Here is a 22,187-nt window from a genome sequence, read left to right on the forward strand (position 1 = left end):
ACCACCTCTTCTGCCCCAACATTTCCAGGCACAGACCCCCTCATCCTCAAAATCTGCTTGTGCTGGCCCGAACACAACCTCCTCCCCATCAGGCCCCATGATATCCTCAAAGGCAGCCATCAAGTTGCTCCCAGATGCCAGACTGAGGGGCAGAAGGCTCTCCAGGGAGGGCTGACGACTGGCTGCTGGGGTGGATGTCACAGCAAGTGGATGTCATTACCTGCTGCTGCTGCTAGTATTACTGCTGGGAGTGCTGGTCACAACGGAGGTCTGGGAACAAGTAATGGGCTGCTCCATCACCATCATCTCCACCACTGCCTCTACCTGCCTCTCCTAAATGACCACACGGCGGACCCAAGGTGCTGATAATGGGTGCCAATGGCGCCCACTGGGCTGCTGATGGACGCCTCTCTGCTGCATCCCCTACAGCTGAGCACCCTCTACCTGGTGGTGGACCAGTCCCAGATGCGGCACCCCCTCCCCTGCCACGGCTCCTGCCAGACATTTTTTATGCACAAGATTTGAAGGTGGCAAGTGTGCTGCTTTTTACTGTCAATAATATGTGTGTGGGGATAGACAGAATATAACAGGGGGCTTTATATACACCGCTTTATATACAGGAGGGGAGGGCAGAGCCTCCCCTTCTATGATTGGTTGCTAGGGCCTACACTGGGGGCCTCTGCTTGGCCCAGTGACGATATTTCCCCAATCACAGATTTCCGATCATCACGAGCCGGATTTCTGTAATATCGGCCAAATCCATGATTTAAATCCATGATCACGGCCGATCACGGATGTTGGATTCAGAAAAAAGGGCTCGTGATCATGGCTATGCCGTGATCACGAGGCTGTGGAGTGCATCACTGGTGTCACATGATTGGGGAAGATATATGAGAGCATAAAGCAAGAGACTGCCGAGAGGAAGAGGTGATGCAAGGCAGCGGGATAAGGTAAGCATAGTAACATAGCTCCATTGCTCTGCAAGGTGGGTGGTAGGAAGAGCAGGCCCCAGTAACCCCCAGGAAATGCCCCCCCCCCCCACAACATTTTGGGGACTATTGTTATGATCCTGTGTGTAGTTTAGTGTGTGCCTATCAGAAAAAGAAGTGTGTCATATTTGTGTATGGATTCTTCTTTGTGTAGTATAGTTTCAGGATGTTTGGATGCACTGATGAATTGTGTTTGCACATTCATTTTTGGAAGTAGTCCTGAGCCCATGCCATGATTTCCACTACAGAATTATGTCTGTGTTTAAAGATGTGTGAGTCAAGGGCCTGATGATCACAGCCATCCAATACTGACTTTTGGGTTGGTCACTTCATTACAGACATTTATCCCTACAGATATTATGTACTAAACATTAAATCTTGCAATTCTCTATAATGTTAAGTGAGGAAAATTATGCTTAAATTGCTGCATGGTTTACATAATATTCCTAGTCTGCTGCCTGTGTCCCATGGGATAAAAATAAGCATATATTTTGATTAACCACTGCGCACATGGCATCTCTGGCCCCATAAGTACCAGAGACTTTTTCTCTAAAAAGTTCTCACTGTGATTGTCTCACAGTGATCATGGGGTAAGGAGCCGATATATGGAGCTCTGCTGTCAGCGTGACAGCAAAGCAGGCGGTTGCAGGTTGCAGTAAAGGCGCAAACAATGGGATCGGTGGGTGCATATGAATGCGGAAGTTGAAATCTATGCCCTGGCACCCTGAAGCTGCCAACAAACAGGATGTAAATTTCAACTATGGCCGCCCAGAAGAGGTTAAACAATTGCATTTACCAGTCTCAGCATTGTGAAAATGTCTTTTGAACAATTTGCAATTAAATGCAAGATTTAAATGATTTGCAAGGCATCACATTTTTGTATGCATCTTCTTTTGAATCTTGATTAAGCAGCTCCAGAGTTCCTATCCATAGCTCGTCGATGTAAATATTTCTTAAAAAAACAATGAATAAAAGGGATAGATAGATAGATAGATAGATAGATAGATAGATAGATAGATAGATAGATAGATGCGATCCACTCCAAGGACTTTAAGAACATAATGCTAAATAACAGTATTCAGAAATGAATTACCTTAGCAATAACATATGTACAATCCCCATATGCTGAGTACTGCCACTGATCAAATGTAGTAAAGTGAGCTCCTCCTTCAACTGCACAAGTTGCTGAACAAGGAATGTTGGTACAGCTCCATTTCCCCCTTATGCACGTGCTGTAAACATAATCATTAGTCAAGAGTGGATTTTTTCACCTTTTTCCTTGGACTTGCAAGACAATATTAAGCTTTTTACTTACCAATTACTACAAGAAGTAGAATAGTATTGCCCAGGGGAATATATTTGATCATTATAGCTACAGGGGCAGTCATCAACATTTATGCATTCGTTGCTGCCAACATCGTCAAATATCAAACCTTGAAAAGATTATTATACAGTCATTAGAAAAAAAGTGGTATATGAATATTTTCAGACATATGTGTGTCAGAAGCTTAAAGTGGTCTGAAACTCTGACATAACATTCACTAAAAATGTGTTTTCCTACTTTTTATTACTCATACAGTTATATTTGCTTTTGTAAGTAAAGAGAACCGAGAGCCCAATATAGTGAAATAAGTACTGATAAACAGGTTTTTATGAAACGAGTACAACAATATACTCACAAACCAGGGTTACCTCCAGGCAACCACTGTATAAGCAGGTGAGGAGATTATCCTGACCTCACTCAGGGTTAAGAAGTCGCTCTCTGTAGATAGTGTCAGCATTCTAGTGCTTTATTTATGCAGGAAAAGCTGTCATATGTGTATGTTTTAAGTTTTAATGTTCTATGCAAAATGTCATTGTAAACTTTTTTAAAAATATTGCTCTGGTAAACCTCAGCATATTCCAGGCAGTGAAACTCATAATTAGATTATTTTAGTTTAGAAGCTAAAACACTCAATGAAATAATTATTGTTAAACCTATCATTATATAATTATTATCATTATATATATATATATATATACACACACACACATATATATATATATATATATATATATATATATATATATATATATATATATATATATATATATATAATCTATTGCATTGTATTACATTTAATGCTGGATTCTGTCAGTGATAGTTAGAGAAAGTAAAACTTTTATAAGATTATAGCTTGTAAGCTTGTAAGCTAGAAGACTGTTTACGTACTTGTTACAGGGCCGTTACAGACAGCAAGAATATAATGCCATGTTTTGACTATGAAACATTCTGGAATGTAAATACTAGAACTTTACAAGGTTTTTCCTATTGTCCCGTATTTAGGACAATTATGCCACCTGGCGGTTTCATAGTCTTATAAAATTTATATTATTAATACAGCTTGTTATTTACATGATTTAGATAGAACATTATTACGTTTTAATATACAATTATATCTTATATGATTGATTGTTTTAAGAAGAATTATATAATAAGTTATATATTTAAATAAGTATATTGGGGGAAGCCCTGCATGTTTCAATAAGCCTTAAATTGCTGTAGACTATTACTGGTCTGTGTTAGTGTCAACCTGACCAATATTATTTCTGGGAAAGAAGAGACACATTCCAAACTAATTAGCAGAAGGACACATTATCAGAAATGCGTCATGAATTACATTGTTTAATGTTTGAAAGTCCAATGTCTGGGGCAAATAAGTCAACCAGCAGATAAGATGGCTGGTGACGTCCATTTTTAATTAACTGCGTCAGAAATGACCTAATCAGAATGTGTAAACATTGCAAACCTACGTAGATTCTCACAGTTAAGATAATTAAGGTATTCAAAACAAAAAAAGTGTTATGGGTATTTTAAATGTCAAAGATAGCGAGCTACGCACGGAAGTTTCAGCCAATCAGAACCTGGGATTTAGGGAAATTCCAGATTAGGCAGCCATATTGCATCCAATCACTATAAAAGTAGCAGCTTAAAGCTCATAATTTGCACTAGCCTACCAATCTCCTGAGAAGACACACGAGGCAGAAGCTACCTTCCCACACGTGGTTCTAGATGCTGAAGAGACAACAGAGAAGGGGTAATATGCTTAGGCTCACCCCCTCTGACTCTGCCGCAGAGGCTGCCCTCTCCTACGGGGGGCTTCACCTCAGTCACACCCCCAGACCAGACAACAGGACCGGGGGAGGGGTGGGTCTGCTCCTCTCCCCATCCTGCACATTCCGTGTCCTCACTCCACCTTCCTCCCTACAATTCACATCCTTTGAGGCCCACACTATCCGCCTCTACAATCCCCTCCCAGCCATTGTTGCAGTCTTATACCGCCCTCCGGGCTCCACACGACAATTTCTCGACAACCTTGCCTCCTGGCTCCCACACATCCTCTCCTCTGACCTCCCCACCATCATCCTCGGGGATTTCAATATACCCATCAATGAACCCAAGAACTCTGTTGCGACCCGGCTACTCACCATAGCCAACTCACATGGCCTAGTACAACACACCAACGCCCCCACTCACACTGCACGTCACACTCTCGACCTTATATTCACTAAATCCACCACCATTGCAGACCTCGACATCGCACCATTTCCACCCTCAGACCATTACCTTCTCGCCTTCAACCTCCTCACGGAAGGCACCTCCAAACTACCCGCCCACCGACCTGGTCGATGGCAGCGAGACCTACGCAAGCTCAACCCTGGCGTCCTTGCTGACTCCCTCCATGGCCTATCCTCCACTCTCCCCACCCTAACCTGTCCTAATCTTGCTGCAGCTCAGTATCACCAAATTCTCTCATCAGCCCTAGAGAAAGCTGCTCCACCAATATTCCGCCGCAACCGACCCCCTAACCCCCAGCCCTGGCGCACTACCCATACTCGCAACCTCCAGAGGGAAACGGGCGCCACTGAACGAAAATGGCGGAAAACTCGACTAAACCAGGATTTCCTACAGTACAAGACTAACCTGCAGCAGTTCCACACTGCCCTTGCTCATGCGAAGCAGGAATACTTTACCAAGCTCATCGGAGCACAAGCTTCCAATCCCCGGCGTCTTTTTAGCACCTTAAACTCCCTGCTTAAACCCACCCCCCCCCACCTTCTGTTTCCTCCCTCTCTGCCACAGATTTAGCCACCCACTTCACCAACAAAATAGTCTCCATCCGTCAGGAAATATCCAATCTTCAATCTTCACCTCCCACCTGCTCACAACCTACTCCTTCTCCACCCTATCCTCCCCTCACCTCCTTCACTCCTACTACCACTGAGGAGGTCAACCACCTACTGCAGACTTCCCATACCACTACCTCCCCCCTTGACCCTATCCCTTCTGATCTACTTCAGCCTCACTTCACGGATCTGGCCCCAGTCCTCACTACCATGTTTAACCTCTCCCTATCCACAGGCACCTTCCCCTCAGACTTCAAGCAGGCCACTGTACTGCCTCTGCTCAAGAAACCCTCCCTCGACCCCTTGCTACCCTCCAACTACCGCCCGATCTCCCTCCTCCCCTTCGCCTCAAAACTCCTTGAGCGTCTGGTTCACAAACGCCTGACCCAGTACCTCAATGCCAACTCACTACTCGACCCACTGCAATCTGGATTTCGGCCTGCCCACTCAACCGAAACGGCTCTCACCAAAGTGGTCAATGACCTTGCCTTAGCTAAAGCTGAAGGTAAATACACCATTCTCCTCCTCCTTGACCTTTCAGCAGCTTTTGATACAGTAGATCATCCCCTACTCCTCCAGTCCCTCCAATCCATGGGCATTCACGATCTCGCCCTGACCTGGCTTTCATCCTACCTCTCCAACCGCTCCTTCACGACCTCCTTCTATGAGTCCTCGTCCACCCCCAACCACCTCTCAGTGGGAGTCCCCCAAGGCTCGGTCCTTGGCCCCCTACTGTTCTCCCTATACACATCCTCCATTGGCAAGGTTATCTCCTCCATGGGTTTTAACTATCATCTGTATGCAGATGACACCCAAATCTATCTCCACACCCCTGACATATCCACCACTACCATGGACAAGGTCTCCTCCTGCCTATCTGCCATCTCCTCCTGGATGTCCGCTAGGTTCCTAAAACTAAATCTAGACAAAACGGAATTTATGATCTTCCCACCCCGGTCATCCCTGGACCTCCCAGATGTGCAAGTCACTGTTAACCACACTACTATTCACCCTACCTCTCAAGCCCGCTGTCTGGGTGTCACCCTGGACTCCGCACTCTCCTTCACTCCCCACATCCAAAACCTCACAAAGTCCTGCAACTTCCACCTTCGTAACATCTGTAAGATTCGCCCTTTCCTGACCCCTGCCACCACCAAACTCCTCATCCATGCCCTCATAATTTCCCGCCTCGACTACTGCAATGCCCTTCTGTCTGGACTCCCTAAGACCCGAATAGCCCCACTGCAGTCCATCATGAATGCGGCTGCCAGAATTATCCACTCCTCCCATCGCTCCACCAGGGCGGCTCCCCTCCATGAATCCCTCCACTGGCTTCCTATCCAATCCAGAATCAGATTCAAGATATTGTGTCTGACCTACAAATCCATCCACAAAACCTGTCCAACCTACATTTCTGATCTTACTCAGAGATACACACCAAGCCGCTCACTCCGCTCCTCCAATGAACTTCGCCTGACCGTCCCCCGCATCACCCAGTCCCATGCACGCCTCCAAGACTTCTCAAGAGCCGCTCCGACACTATGGAACTCCCTACCTCCACCCATTAGGGCAGCCCCCTCCAACACCTTCAAGAAGGCCCTCAAAACTCACCTTTTCACTCTTGCCTACCACCCCTCACAATTGCTCTAAACCCACAGCCGAACTCTGGTCCCCTACCTCTCGTGTCCCTACCTCTCCCTCTAGATTGTAAGCCTTTGGGCAGGGTCCTCACTCCTTTTTTGTCCTACCTGATCATGCACCTCCATTACTGTGCACCCATGCTATGCATTTGAGTGAACCTAACTTGCCTAACTCCATGCTCCCATCCAGTGACTGACTAAGCATTACCTTGTACTCATACTGTGCTGTGTGATCTGGTTTTCTTGTATTCCTGTATTGTCATATTGCTGTTTGTCACCCCTAAATATTGTCTGTAACCTAAATTAATGTCCAGCGCTGCGTAATATGTTGGCGCTTTATAAATACAACAAATAAATAAATAAATAAATTCTGGTGATTTACTTTATTAATTTTTCAGCATTAAGTTCTGTTAAGATTTTAGCAAGAAGTTTTTTTAGAAGCTATTTTTTATGCTATTTCTTTAAAGGGAAGGTTCAAGCAAAAAAAAAAATGAGTTTTACTTACCTGGGGCTTCTACCAGCCCCATGTAGCCATCCTGTGCCCTTGTAGTCACTCACTGCTGCTCCAGTCCCCCGCTGGCAGCTTTCTGACCTCGGAGGTCAGGGCCACATTGCATACATTTTTACGCATTCCAGCTAGTGCAGGAACAAAAATTTACGTGTTGCACCACTAACGCGTAAAAATGTATGCGTTAATGTTCCTGCACTAGCGGAAATGTGTAAAAATGTACGCAATTCGGCCCTGACCTCCGAGGTCAGAAAGCTCCCAGCGGGGGACTGGAGCAGCAGTGAGTGACTACGAGGGCACAGGATGGCTGCATGGGGCTGGTAGAAGCCCCAGGTAAGTGAAACTCATTTTTTTTTTTTGCTTGGACCTTCCCTTTAAGAAGATTACTACAAGTTTTACACAGCTACTAGATACACAGCTATTAATACAGATGAGACTACTTTTGATCTTATTCTACATAACACAACTGTTATATTCTTTTTTGAATGTGCTTAGAAGATTGATGATCGCTTGGCTGTAAAGCCTTGATAAGATGGAATACTGTTAGAAGGAAACACTACTTGGAAGTGTTCATATTTTGTATATATGCTGTATGATAAGCAAATACAATTTTTTATATAAAATCATATACTGAGTGCTCTGATTCATTTTGAGGTATACCGTCAATCTATAATTACTGTTATAGAGGGTTCAGACCCCGCTATGCCGGATTTATATGATAGCAACGCTTTAAAGGCTTGTCCTTTACTGAGTTAGCAATCATGAAAAAGGCAAGAACCACACAGGTTTTTGACAATAGGAAGAAAAAGGGGTATTCCCCCTCCACCAGGGGTGGATATTATGTATAACGTAATGGAAGACAGAGGCGCCAAAAGAATAAAATCATATATTAAAAAGTTTAAAAGTGCTTAGGAGGCAGTGGTGGACTTACCTCCTGCAAGCAGACACAAAAAGCTGTGTATTCAAAATAAAGCAGAATTATTGGTACACTCCAAGGGGTATTTGCAACGCGTTTCGCAGGCCTAGACCCGCTTCATCAGGTAATAACTAGTAGGAGTACACAACTGGGGACAAGAGGCATAATTGGTGTATGTACGAACAAAGTGCATACATGAATAATAAAGTGCATATATAAATATATATATAATAAAGCAGATGTTGTATTTCCCATTCAAGTATTATGTGTTTCAAAAGTGCAATGATGATTGGTACAGGATACTTATATGGGATGGATGACGTGTGTGCTTATAGTGGAGGGGTAAGGCAAAGGGGGGGGAGGGGACACAAAGGAAGGCGGGAGGGGGGGGTATGTGTTTTTTAAGGGAAAGCATAGGGAGGGAGGTGTGTACTTATGGTAGCAGGTAGGTAAAAGGCTGGGAGGCATGGAGCCCTCTATAGATAATTACAAATGTAATTAGATGGTATTATAACACAAAAAGCCAAGGGAGAAAATAGCAAGTAGTTGCAAGGTGAGGTGGGTAGAAAGAAAATGGGGATAGAACACATATAGTTTGGGGAGCAATAGTTAAATTAGAGCGTTTTTGTGTAATAAATCAAAAGGACATTATTCACTTACCAGCAATTTGTCCGGGTACCACCTGCCGCCTCTTTGCCACGGTATCCCGGAGCTACTGTTTAAGAAGTGAATGGGGGTGTCCCTGAGCTAATCAGAAGGCGGGGCAGGCCAATGGGTTCCCGCCCAGCGGGAGTGCGACCTTAAGGTTGCATCATCAAAGGGCGCTCGAGTGCGGTCTCTACGTCGCATCTATGACTGGGAGGAAGGGCAAGGTAGTACCAGGAATATGGTTGTAGCAAAACTTGGTAAATATGACAAATGGTTTATGATAAGACTATAAGCAACCCATAAAGTACATAGCAAATAAATATAATCATGGCCATAATAAAAATGGGGGGCTATTAACACACAACAGTAATTTTAAAATTACCAGAGAATAAATAACATAAAATAAAATCGAATCAGATCAAATAAAATAAACATAGGAATAAAAATAATAGTTTTGATAAAAATAAAAATATATATAATAAATAAAGAGCAATAAAATATAGAAGTGCATAAGAGTATAGGATATAACTATATAAAATGAACAATATAGATTAAACAAGTATGATGAAAGAGGCGACTAGATAAAAATATTTTATGAAATTTTGATTAGTGAATTTTTTCGAGTATTTCGTTGAGGCCCTCCGGAAAGAGGGTCCTCAACATTTGAATCCAAAACATTTCATGTGATCTGAAATAGGGTGGGGTCGCTATTGTGATGGGTGCCAAAATGTCTAGAAACGCTGTGAAGGAAAACATTTTATTGTATGTTCCTCTTATGTTGTCCTATCCTACTCCGGGCTGGTTGAGTAGTACGGCCCACGTACTGGAGATGACATGGGCAAGTGATAATGTAGATAATGTATCTGGAAGTACAAGTTATATAGTTTTTGATCTGGTATTGTAACTTGGTGGTGTTGGAGGAATAGGAAGTGGTGGTTTGAACAAATGGACAAGCTTTGCATCTGGTGTTGTTGCAGGGGTAGCATCCTGGAGCTTAACGGTTCTGTCAGTGTCCGTATGTGGTTGGTAATTGCAAATGGCTGGGTGCTACTAGTTTTCGTAGATTTGGTGCTCTTCTGAAGGTGATGGCGGTTATTAGTGAAATTAATGGTCGAAGGTATGGGTCTTGTAATAAAATCTCCCATCTTTTGTTCAAGATGGATCGAATGAGAGGATGTTGGGCGTTGTAGCGTGTAATAATTGGTCGTGATCGGAATCTGTGAAATCGGATGATGGAGTTCGAGTTTTTTTGCTTTTAGCTTTAAATCTGGCGTCTTTAACGAGTTTTTTGGTGTAATTACGTGCCAGAATTTTTTTTGTAAGAATTTCGGATTGTATGTCGTAATCTTTAGCATCTGTACAATTTCTATGAATTCTTTTGAACTGGCTGTATGGTGTATTGATGGTCCAAGGGCGGTGATGAAAGCTGTCAAAGTGTATATAGTTGTTTGCGTCTACCGGTTTAAAATATGGCTTGGTTTTAATGAAGTTGGATTCAATGAATAGTGTTAAGTCAATGAATTCTATGGTGGTGGGGTCATGCTGTGAAGTGAATTGTAGTCCGGCTGTGTTAGAATTTCGATAATTGATGAAGGGGGGATGAGTTCAATGTTACCTTTCCAGATGAAGAGGAGGTCGTCGATGTAACATTTGTAAGAGACTATGGCCTCAATTCACTAAGATCATGCTAGAGATAATAAGGCAAGAGAAAACTTACCTCCACACGTGAGAGAGTTATCTTACCTCTTCATTCCTTAAGTTACCTCTCCTGTAGTTAATTTACCTCCTCTGTAGTTAATTTACCTCCTCTGTAGTTATTTTCACATGCAGCTAATTAACAGCCTGTCTTTAACTCTGGAGTTATTTTAAGGATTGGAGAGTTAATTTAAAGACAGAAGAGTTAACTTTAGGCTTGCCTGAGGTAAAATGTTTCCTGAATACTACATGCCTTATCACCATGGTAAAAACTCAAGAAGAGTTATTAAAGACAGGAGATAAGTTTAGTGAATTGAGGCCAATATTTTCTATGTAAGGGTTGTTACACTGCATTTTTTGGAGTTCTAGAAGGCCCATGGAAAGATTTGCATTGGACAGGGCGAAAGACGACCCCATAGCAGTGCCATTTGTTTGATGGTAGATTTTGTCAATGAATGTGAATACGTTGTTTTGTACAATAAATTCGGTACAATGGACTAGGAAGGTTTGTTGGCTATGGGGCATCAATGGGTTGGTAGACAAGAAGTGTTTAATAGCAGAGAGACCGTAGGAGTGGGGTATGTTAGTATATAATGATGTTACGTCATATGTGAGCCATAGGTAGTCATCCTGCCAATTAATAGCGCTGAGGAGTTCTATGAGATGAGAGGAGTCTTTTAGATAGGAATTGAGAGATTGTACATGGGGTTGTAAGTGATGGTCCACAAATCGTGATAGATTACTAGTGAGGGAGTTTATACCGGATATAATGGGGCATCCAGGTGGTTTATGTAGAGTTTTATGAATCTTGGGTAAATAGTAAACAATTGGTGTTTTTGGGTGGGAAGTTATAATGTAGTTTCTTTCGTTTTTTGTAATGATATTATTAAGTAGTGCATCGTTAATGAAGGATTTGAAGGTTTTTATTGAGCTCTACAGTCAGATCTGTGTCTAAGGTTTCATAGTATTTTTAGTCGCCTAATAGGCATTCGGCTTCTGCAAGATAGTCTTGTGTATTGACAATGACAATCCCTCCCCCCTTATCTGCTGGTTTGATGATTATATTATTGCTGTTCTGTAATGATCTGATGGCCGCCTTTTGTTGGCAGGAAAGGTGGGAGGAGGTGTTAAGTGTACCAGTATGAAGGGTCTGTAAATCGTGAAGTACTAAGGAATAAAAGGTGTCAATGTAATTACCTTTAGATGCTACAGGATAGAATCGTGATCTGCCCTTACGTTTTGTAGTGATGATGATGAATTGCTCTGTATTAATTTCAGCGGAGGATATTGTGCAAAGTGGTAATGTTTCGTTATTGGTAATGAGCTGTGGGGTCGGTTACAGAGGATGGGTTTAATTTCTTTATTGCAAAATGTCATTTTAGTGTTAATTTGTGAATATAGGCGTTCAGATCAGAAAAAATCTCGAACATATTTAACTGGTTGGTAGGGCAAAAAGATAAACCTTTCTCAAGTAATGTAGTTTCACTATGGGATAGTTGATGGTCGGACAGATTGAAAACGCTTTTAGTTTGTACACTTGTGAGTATAGGATTGGTGGTTATTGGTGCTTGTTTTGTTTTTCTTTTACCTCGCCTCCCTCTTTTTCGGAGTCGGGCAGAGGTCTTTTTTTCTTTTTGGGTTGTAATATAACGCTTTTGGACTGGGTAATTGGGTTAAAAGTATGTTCTGGGTAAGGGTTGAAAGAAGGTCTAAAAAAGAGGAAGTAGGTTGTGTCAATATTGGCAATTGTGGTCTGAGGGTTGGTAGGATTGTTTATATTTGATTGAAAGAAGGTATCGATGGAGGTTTGTACGGAACGAAGTGGTTGTTTAGTAGTGGTATTTCTATTCGCTAGTGGGGAGGTTTTTTGATTGCTGGATGGACTTGGTTGGGGACTCTCATGGACAGAAAAGTTGGGTGATGTGGGGTCAGATCCACAAACACTAATTTGTGAAGCTCTAATTGATGTGTTGTGTTTGGAGCTCGGCCGTAGGGGGAGAGATTGTCATTCCCACTGGGTTCTGAGGTTTTGGTCTGTGTTATTGGAGCAAGGGACAACAGAGGTTTTTTTCAGGAGAAATTGTATACTGGGTTCAGCAAAGGTGATCAGATGGTTGGTTTGTCGGCTCCAGTACGTGGGGTAGATGTGATGGATTTGGACGGTTTAGGATGTATGTCTGCTATAATCAGTTTTTTATTTTCACGGCGTGATTTAGGGTTTGAGGGGGCCCAGTATTGTAATTAAAGCTATTAGGGGGGGGGGGGATGTGGAGGCCATTCATTTATTTCTGGATTCTTTGGTACCACTGACAGTGGTGGTTGGAAGAGAGGTGATAGTCGGTGTGTCTTTGGGTGGTGGTATGAGTTGTGGTGGAAAAAGAGGTGGTGGTGGGAAGGGTGGGTATCTAAAGGGGGGAGGTGGGATAGTGAGGCTTATCAATGATGGTGGGCGATTCTGGGGGTGCATAGGTGGACTGGCTGGCTGTGGAGCACCGGGTGGGATACGTGGTTTCCGTTCCCTCTCCCTAAGTTCCGCGTATGCCAGTCTGTCCCTATTTAATTTCTTGAGTTTTGCATCTATAGTGTCAATTTCAAATTTTTTGAGCCGGGAAGTGAGATTGGATAGCAATGGGCCATATTGGGTGCTTTTGGTATGGAGGGCGAGGAATTATTTACATTCTAGAATTATTGGTTGTAAATCCTTGACAATGGACTTTCTTATGGTAATGAGCCTTTCCATCATGCCTTGCGCACAAAATTCAAAATAAGCATACCAGTCTATAGTAAAGACAGTATCAGTGGGAAAGACAGTAAGAGTTTTAATCCTTATACCGTCTGGTGATATTTTTTCCTCTATATAGGTCTCTTGCATAGCAATATCAGCTAAGTTAAAAAATTCATCTTTTAATGCCAACTCAAATTTTTGGAACTTCGGTTTAAGATCAGTATTATTGACCGGCGAAGTGTCATTGACTTGGATGGGGGTTGGATCTTGTGTTTTGATCGGTTTAAGTTTGAATTGTGCCAACAGGCTGTTTTTCTGTGTGTCGATCGGTCTGTGATGAGTTCCATGTCAGCGGAAAAAGACGGCTTCTATCAGGTTCAAGGTGCCTGTTCGCGGACGAAAGGCCAAGATGAGCTTGCACAGGTATATGTAAGGAAAGAGAACCGAGAGCCCAATATAGTGAAACAAGTACTGATAAACAGGCTGTACTACTCAACCAGCCCGGAGTAGGATAGGACAACAGAAGAGAAACATACAAACATTTTTTTTCCTTCACAGCGTTTCTAGACACTTTGGCACCCATCACAATAGCGACCCCACCCTATTTCAGATCACATTCATCGAATCCATCAATCAGCAACAGTCGGATGCTTTTGACAAACTGAGAGCGAGAGAAATGTTTTGGATTCAAATGTTGAGGACCCTCGTTCCGGAGGGCCTCAACGAAATACTCGAAAAAATTCACTAATCAAAATTTCATAAAATAATCTTTTTATCTTGTCGCCTCTTTCATCATACTTGTTTATCCTGTATTGTATATTTATATAGTTTTATCCTATACTCTTATGCACTTCTATATGTTATTGCTCTTTATTATATATATTTTTATCATAACTATTATTTTTATTCCTATGTTTATTTTATTTGATCTGATTCGATTTTATTTTATGTTATTTATTCTCTGGTAATTTTAAAATTACTGTTGTGTGTTAATAGCCCCCCATTTTTATTATGGCCATGATTATATTTATTTACAATGTACTTTGTGGGCTGCTTATAGTCTTATCATAAACCATTTGTCATATTTATCATATTTAGCAAGTTTTACTACAACCATATTCCTGGTACTAACCCAACCTGTATATTTCTACTGTGTAAGGCCTTAAAAACTCTTATTACCTATAATGCCCACTAGATGGCAACAATACTTCAATCCCATTGCAACACAATAGTTATTGTATTATTCATTAAAATATGTTTTCCAGAGGACATTGATCTAAAGTAACATAGAATTGTCAAAAAGTTTACATTTTAGTCTGTAACATCGCTGATCACGTTTTAATTACGCTTTTTCTCCAGGCTTTATTCTGCACGCTTTGCCCCCACTTGCCCACAACAAACATGGCGGACGGCCCCCGGACGCATGCGCAGAAGTCGCGCATCACATCCGTATAACTACTTCCACCGCCTCCCGGAAGCTGCCCTTCCTGCCAGTCATAGATGCGACGTAGAGGTCACACTCGAGCACCCTTTGATGATGCGACCTTAAGGTCGCACTCCCGCTGGGCGGGAAACCATCGGCCTGCCCCGCCTTCTGATTGGCTCAGGGACGCCCCCATTCACTTCTTAAACAGTAGCTCCGGGACACCGTGGCAAAGAGGCGGCAGGTGGTACCCGGACAAATTGCCGGTAAGTGAATAATGTCCTTTTGATTTATTACACAAAAACGCTCTAATTTAACTATTGCTCCCCAAACTATCAGTGTTATATCCCCATTTTCTTTCTACCCACCTCACCTTGAAACTACTTGCTATTTTCTTTCTATTGTTCCCCCCTTTGCCTTACCCCTCCACTATAAGCACACACGCCATCCATCCCATATAAGTATCCTGTACCAATCATCATTGCACTTTTGAAACACACAATACTTGAATGGGAAATACAACATCTGCTTTATTTTATATATTTATATATGCACTTTATTATTCATGGATGCACATGTTCGTACATACACCAATTATGCCTCTTGTCCCCAGTTGAGTACTCCTACTAGTTATTGCCTGATGAAGTGGGTCTAGGCCTGCGAAACGCGTTGCAAACACCCCCTGGAGTGTACCAATAATTCTGCTTTATTTTGAATACACAGCTTTTTGTGTATGCTTGCAGGAGGTAAGTCCACCACTGCCTCCTAAGCACTTTTAAACTTTTTAACATATGATTTTATTCTTTTGGCACCTCTGTCTTCCATTACGTTATATTTGCTTTTGTGCACAAGTAATATTGTTTGTTTACACATTACAAGTTTCCAAAGTGTAGTTTATCTTGCCCTGAGAGCTGTCATTGCATTTTATTCTTTTTCTACTATAACTGCTTTTCATTATATATTAAAATCATCTAATGAGCTATTCTGAGCCGTGTGTGTGTGCATGAAGCAGAGACATTTTATCAGAGTGTTTGTTTACATTCCAGTGTTGATACATGTGTGTTTAACAAGTAAAAAAGATACTGTTATCTTCAGTTTGGATGCGGATTTGAAGCTGAATAGCAGGACAAAGTGCTTTGTTTAACTATTTCAGTGATGTTCTGTTAGTGAGAGGTACAGTATAGGAAGGCTGCCATATTTCTTTCCTTTTAAGCAATACCAGTTCCCTGACAGCCCTGCTGAGCTATTTGCCTGCAGTAGTGTGAATCACACCAGAAACAAGCATGCAGCTAATCTTGTCAGATCTGTCAAAATTGTCAGAAACACCTGATCTGCTGCATGCTGGTTCAGGGTCTATGGCTAAAAGTATTAGAGGCAGAGGATCGGCAGGATAGCCAGGCAACTGGTATTGCTTAAAAGGAAATAAATATGGCAGCCTCCATATACCTCTCACTACAGTTCTCCTTTAATACAACTAACAAAATAGTAATGGCAAAAGAAGGTTTTTCCCCATAGTTTTTTTAACCCTGCCTTTCCCACTTCCCCTTACTTGTTGCTCCATAACAGGCCTCGCTGTTTGGTCCTCCTTCAATCTCCATAGCAAAAGGATTCAACACTAGTCTGCAGGCTCACGGGTTGTCTGTACAGAACTCGGTAGCCCAAGGGATCGAGTCCATATCCCAGCAGAAAACAATTCTTGTACGTGTGTATGAGGCCTTATTTAGATCGGCTTGGAAATGTCAGTACCTAATTATCAACACTAAAGCTATGTACACACCGAGGGATTGCTGTCACTCGTTAGGGACCGGGACTTGATGCCTTGGATGACAGTTCATAGACAGTGCTGTACAGATTGTCACTAGCCTCCAGGCTAACAACGTATCTGTTGCTGTGTAGGGCGGCGAAGGGGCAATGAGCAGGGCCCAATAAAGCAGATCACCATCGGTGGGGTGAGTGGGGAGAACAATGTACTCGTTGCTAGCTCGGGCATCTGGGATCGTTAAAGTTCTGGCATTCCAGATGCCCTTTTGTTGCCTGCTCGCTAACCTCCAAAGGGATACGGATTATAATCACTGCAGAGACAGTTGGATGAGTGGTGTGTTTAGCTGTAACTCAGCCAGAGAGGTGATCTACTATACACCATCCATCCAGCCTTCTCTGCACTGGCATGTCCATGGCAATGACATCATCCCATCTCCTGAGGGAGGGGAGTGAGGCCCATCAGTGTAATGTGTGAACTTGGTGTGGTTGGGTGGGTGAACGCCAAACCCACACGCAATTATTTAAGTACACACATTATTGGGAACCTGTATATTTGAAAAAGTGGGTTTACAAACCAGTTTGCCCCAGTGAACCTCCATCCCAATGCCTATGTGCAGATCTTAATGTCCAGGACTTCCCTTCATAATCAGATACCCCTCAAATATGAAGGCATGTACAATATCAAGGCAATGGTTCAGATATGTTCAAGCTAGTAATTGTAGGATTCCCACATATATCATGATCTGGATAGAGATGGCCCGAACGGTTAGATGTGGCTGCGGTAATTAGAGAAGGGAGAGGAACCTGCGTTAGACATAGGGAAAGGTTGTTAGGCTTGTTAGCTTGCTCCTTGCTGATACCTATTGCTAAAAAGCACCCCACAACAGCTCTTTTGAGAGCTAATGTTGTGATTGTGTGTGTGTGTGTGTGTGCGTGCGTGCGTGCGTGCATGTGTGTGTGTGTGTGTGTGTGTGTGTGTGTGTGTGTGTGTTTCCCACTGACACTTGCATATACAGCCCTGTCAGTCGCAGCTGGCTCTTGCTAATTCCTATACTGTGCCACTGCCAGGCCCAGCACATTCAGTGCCTACCTTTTCACTGCACCTGTGTGTGTGTGTGACAGACAGCTGCACATTTGTAATACCAGTCCAACCGTGCATACCTGTTCCTGTGCGTGACAGCACGCAGTGTTATAAAATACCAGTCACTGCATAACTGTTCACTGCACCTGTGTGTGACAGCTGCACATTTGTAATACCACTCCGACCATGCATACCAGTTCATGTTCACTGCACTGGCGTGACAGCATGCAGTGTTATATAATACCAGTCACTGCATCACTGTTCACTGCACCTGTGTGTGTGACAGCTACACATCGTATTGATATCAGTCACTGCATACCTGTTCAGTGCACCTGCATGACAGCACGCAGTTTTATATATCAGTCACTGCATAACTGTTCACTGCACCTGTGTGTGTGAGAGCTGCACATTTGTAATACCAGTACGTGCATACCTGTTCACTTCACCTGTGTGACCGCTCGCTGTTTTATATACCAGTCCGTGCATACCTGTTAACTGCACCTGTGTGACAGCTGCACATTGTATTGTAATACCAGTCACTGCATATCTTTCATTGCACCTGTGTGACTGCACATTGTATTAGTCAAGTCAGTGCATACCTTTCACTTCATTCCCCCCAATATGGACAAAACAACAGGCAGAGGCAAGCCACCCGGCAGGTCTGTTTGAGGTCGTGCTGACCTGATTTCGCGCTGACCTGATTTCGTGCGGCCCTGGACCAAAGTACAGTACTCAGAAGAAGGCACCTGCCATCAACTCCCAAGGTTGTCAGGACGTAGTTGACTTTTTAACACAGAACACCTCATCTTCCGCAGCCACCAGTGCTACTACAAGCACCACATCTGCTACATTTGACACTTTGCAGGAGTTATTTGGTGGGGAATTAACTGATTCACACCCATTATTGTTACAACAAAATGAAGGCGCTAAGCAAGATACACCACCTCATATGTCTGAGTTAGGCATCGCTATGGATGTAGGGTGTGAGGAGGAGGATGAAGTACCTGCTGTTGGTGCAGTTTTGGAGGTGTCTGATACAAGCGAAGCTTTGGAGGATGATTATGATGATGATTATTATGATGATATGGATGTCATGTGGGTTCCCAATAGAGGAGATGAACAGGGGGCCAGTTCAGAGGGGGAGTCAGAGAGGAGAAGGAGGAGACGAGTTGCTGAAAGAAGCAGGGGGAGCTTGTCATCAGAAACAGCTTGTGGCAGTGTCCGGCGGCATGTATCGCCACCTATGGACAGCCAGCAAACATGCCCTTCAACGTCAGCTGCTGATGCCACCATAAGTGCTATCACCCCAGGGCTCAGCGGTGTGGAAATTTTTTTGTGTGTCTGCCTCAGATGAGAGCAGTGTCATCTGTACTCTCTGCCACCAAAAACTGAGCCGTGGAAAGGCCAAGACCCTCGTAGGGACAACTGCCTTACGAAGGCACATGACGAAAAAGCACAAACTGCAATGGGAAGACCACCTGAGGAAATGCAGCACACAAAAGCAAAGCCACCCTCCTTCTCCTCTTCCTCCTCCTTCAGGTGCATTATCTTCAGCCACTTTCTGCCTTGCACCTTCACAGCCACCCTCCTCCACTCTGCCTCTCACCTTGAATGGTTCCTGCTCCTCTGCCAACAGCAGCAGCCAGGTGTCCGAGAAGGTAATCTTTGAGCAGAAGAAGCCAATGTCTGCCAGTCACCCCCTTGCCCGGCGTCTGACAGCTGGCTTGGCGGAACTGTTACCATACCAGCTGGTGGACTCTGAGGCCTTATGAAAATTTGTGGGGATTGGGACACCGCAGTGGAAGATACCAGGCCGCAATTATTTCTCAAAAAAGGCGATACCCAAACTGTACCATGAAGTTGAAAGGCAAGTGGTGTTATCTCTGGCACACAGTGTTGGGTCAAGGGTCCATCTGACCACGGATGCCTGGTCTGCAAAGCATGGTCAGGGCAGGTACATTACTTACACAGCCCATTGGGTCCACCTGGTGATCACTGGCAAGCAGGGAGTACGTGACTGTTCAGCGGACCTACATCTCCATGGCTTGCAGGCAGGCCTGCGGCCACCTCCTCTCCTTCTCCTCCTGCTACATTCTATTCGCTGTCGTTCTCTTTCTCCTCGGCTGAGTGGCAGTGCTACTCTACTGGTGCTGGGATCTCCACTCCAGCTTCACAGCCCCAGCTCCCCAGGGCCTATGCTGCATGCCAGGTACGGTGTCACGCCATCTTAGACATGTCTTGCCTCAAAGCTGAGAGTCACACTGGAGCAGCTCTACTGGCTGTTCTGAACAAACCAGTGAATCAGTGGCTGACCCTGCACCAACTGGAGATCGGCAACGTAGTGTGTGACAATGGCAGCAATCTCATTTCGGCTTTGAATTTGGGAAAGTTGACACATGTACCCTGCATGGCACATGTGCTGAATCTAATAATTCAGAGATTTGTGTGTAAGTACCCAGGCTTAGAGGACTTTCTGAAGCAGTCCAGGAAGGTGTGTGGGCATTTCAGGCGGTCTTACACGGCCATGGCATGCTTGGCCGATATTCAGCGGATAAACGACTTGCCGGTGAGGCGCTTGGTTTGCAATAGCCCAACTCGCTGGAATTCAATACTCCTGATATTTAACCGCATGCTACAACAGGAGAAAGCCGTCAACCAATATCTGTACAACTACAGTAAAAGGACATGCTCTGGGGAGATAGGGTTGTTCTGGCCGAAGTACTGGACACTCATGCGAAATTCCTGCAGGCTCATGTGGCCGTTTGAGGAGGTGAAAAACACGATGAGTTGCAGTGAAGGTGCCATCACAGACTTGATCCCATATGCTTTCTTCCTGGAGCGTGCCGTGCGTAGAGTGGTGGCTCAAGCTGTGGAGGAGCATGAACAGGAACAGGAAAAGGAGAAAGAGTTGTGGGATCAATTATTAGCAGAACCAGATGTTTCCTCAACACCTGCGGCAACACAGAAGAGGGGGGAGGAGGAGGAAGAGTCATGTGGGGAAGAGGAGTCAGATGAGGAAGATTTTTTTTTTTTTTTTTTTAGGAAGCGGCGGAAGAACAACCGCAGCAGGCATTGCAGGGGGCTTGTGCTGCTCAACTTTCCCGTGGTATTGTTCGTGGCTGGGGGAGGAGGAGAACTTACCTGACATCCCTGAGGAAGAGCAAGAGGAGATGGATAGTACATCTGCATCCAAATGTGTGCAGATGGCGTCTTTCATGCTGTCCAGTCTGCTGAGGGACCCTTCGTATAAAAAAACTCAAGGGGAATGACCTGTACTGGGTGGCAACACCGCTAGACCCTCAATATAAGCACAAAGTGGCGGAGATGTTTCCAAATCACCAGAAGGCAGAAAGGATGCAGCACTTGCAGAACAAGCTGGCAACTATGCTTTACAGGGCATTTAAGGGTGATGTCACAGCACAACAGAATAAAGGTGCTACTGCCAGTAATCTTCCTCCTCCTCCCATGTCCACACAGGCAAGGACAGGATGCTTTAGCAATCTCATGGTGATGTCGGACATGCGGACATTCTTTAGTCCAACGTCTCGCCTTAGCCCTTCCGGATCCACCCACCACCAACGCCTTGACCGTCAGGTAGCCGACAACCTGGCCTTAAGTGTGGATGTAGACACTCTGAGCAGCGATAAACACCTGCGGCACTACTGGGTGAGCAGGCTTGACTTGGGCCAGAGCTGTCACAATTTGCCATCCAACTTCTGTCTTGCCCTGCCTCAAGCGTCCTGTCAGAAAGGACCTTCAGTGCAGCCGGAGGCATTGTCACTGAGAAGAGAAGTCGTCTAGGTCACAAAAGTGTTCAGTACTAGCTCAACTTTATCAAAATGAATGAGGCATGGATCCCAGATGGCTACTGCCCGCCCGAAGACTAAATCAGTTCCCACACACAGCATCTCTGCCTGCACGCCGTGTGACTGCCTGCCTGAAGACTAAGTCGGTCCCCACACCGCATCTCTGCCTGCAGGCCACTTGACTGCCTTCTCTGCCACCACCAACAGGGTCCAGGACTCCAGGTGGATTCCTTAATTTTTAAGGCCACTGCTAGCAGTGGCCGCTAACAATAACAATTTTTTCTGGTGCGTGTACATGCCTGCTTAATTTTTCTGGCTGCACTGCGGCTGCAACAACAAAACAAAAGGCATGTACATGTGTCAATTCCGCTTCGTGATTGTTACCTTGCCACGGTGAAGGGGCTTGCGTATCACAATGAAGCGATGACCACCGGCTATATGAAAGTGTTGGGGGGCACACCCAAGATAATAAGGTCGTTGCTTCATTGTGGACAGACCAAATTCGATCAGGTGGCCAGTCGCTGTTCTGTCATTGAGCTACCTCAGCCCGGCAACCATATCGGCTTAAAAAACCGCTATTGCCTGCACTCTCGCCATGGTGCGCAGTAGTCCAGCACGGCCGTCACTACACAAACAGCTGTTTGCAGTGCGTTACACAGTGAGTTTGGTGTGTCAGTGTGAAGCAGTACACTAATTACACTACCTGATTGATGTATACACATGCAAGATGTTTTAAAGCACTTTAGGCCTCCAATTTAGCATTGCAATGAGATTTCTGCCCTTAAAGCCAATGGGTACCGTTTAAAAAAAGAAAAAGTCAGATACTCA

General features: G+C 44.2%; 1 protein-coding gene and 1 long non-coding RNA gene across 2 annotated transcripts in view; both read right to left on the reverse strand.

Moving 5' to 3' along the window:
• LOC137537859 (mucin-5B-like) overlaps positions 1 to 2,163 on the reverse strand; it is a gene marked incomplete at its 5' end in the record, with an annotated part of 285,507 nt that extends 283,344 nt beyond the window's left edge. The window contains one exon of the mRNA XM_068259809.1: positions 2,083 to 2,163. Coding sequence (XP_068115910.1) covers positions 2,083 to 2,163 — 81 coding nt within the window. The remainder of the gene's footprint in view (positions 1 to 2,082) is intronic.
• An 11-nt stretch (positions 2,164 to 2,174) lies between these two features.
• Positions 2,175 to 22,187, reverse strand: part of LOC137537720 (uncharacterized) — a 45,830-nt gene continuing 25,817 nt past the window's right edge. The window contains exons 3-4 of the long non-coding RNA XR_011024664.1: positions 2,305 to 2,422; positions 2,175 to 2,221 (exon numbers count right to left, since the gene is read on the reverse strand). This is a non-coding gene — a long non-coding RNA (uncharacterized lncRNA). The remainder of the gene's footprint in view (positions 2,222 to 2,304; positions 2,423 to 22,187) is intronic.

Source organism: Hyperolius riggenbachi, chromosome 11 (genome assembly GCF_040937935.1).
Source record: "Hyperolius riggenbachi isolate aHypRig1 chromosome 11, aHypRig1.pri, whole genome shotgun sequence".
Taxonomy (NCBI): Eukaryota; Metazoa; Chordata; class Amphibia; order Anura; family Hyperoliidae; genus Hyperolius; species Hyperolius riggenbachi.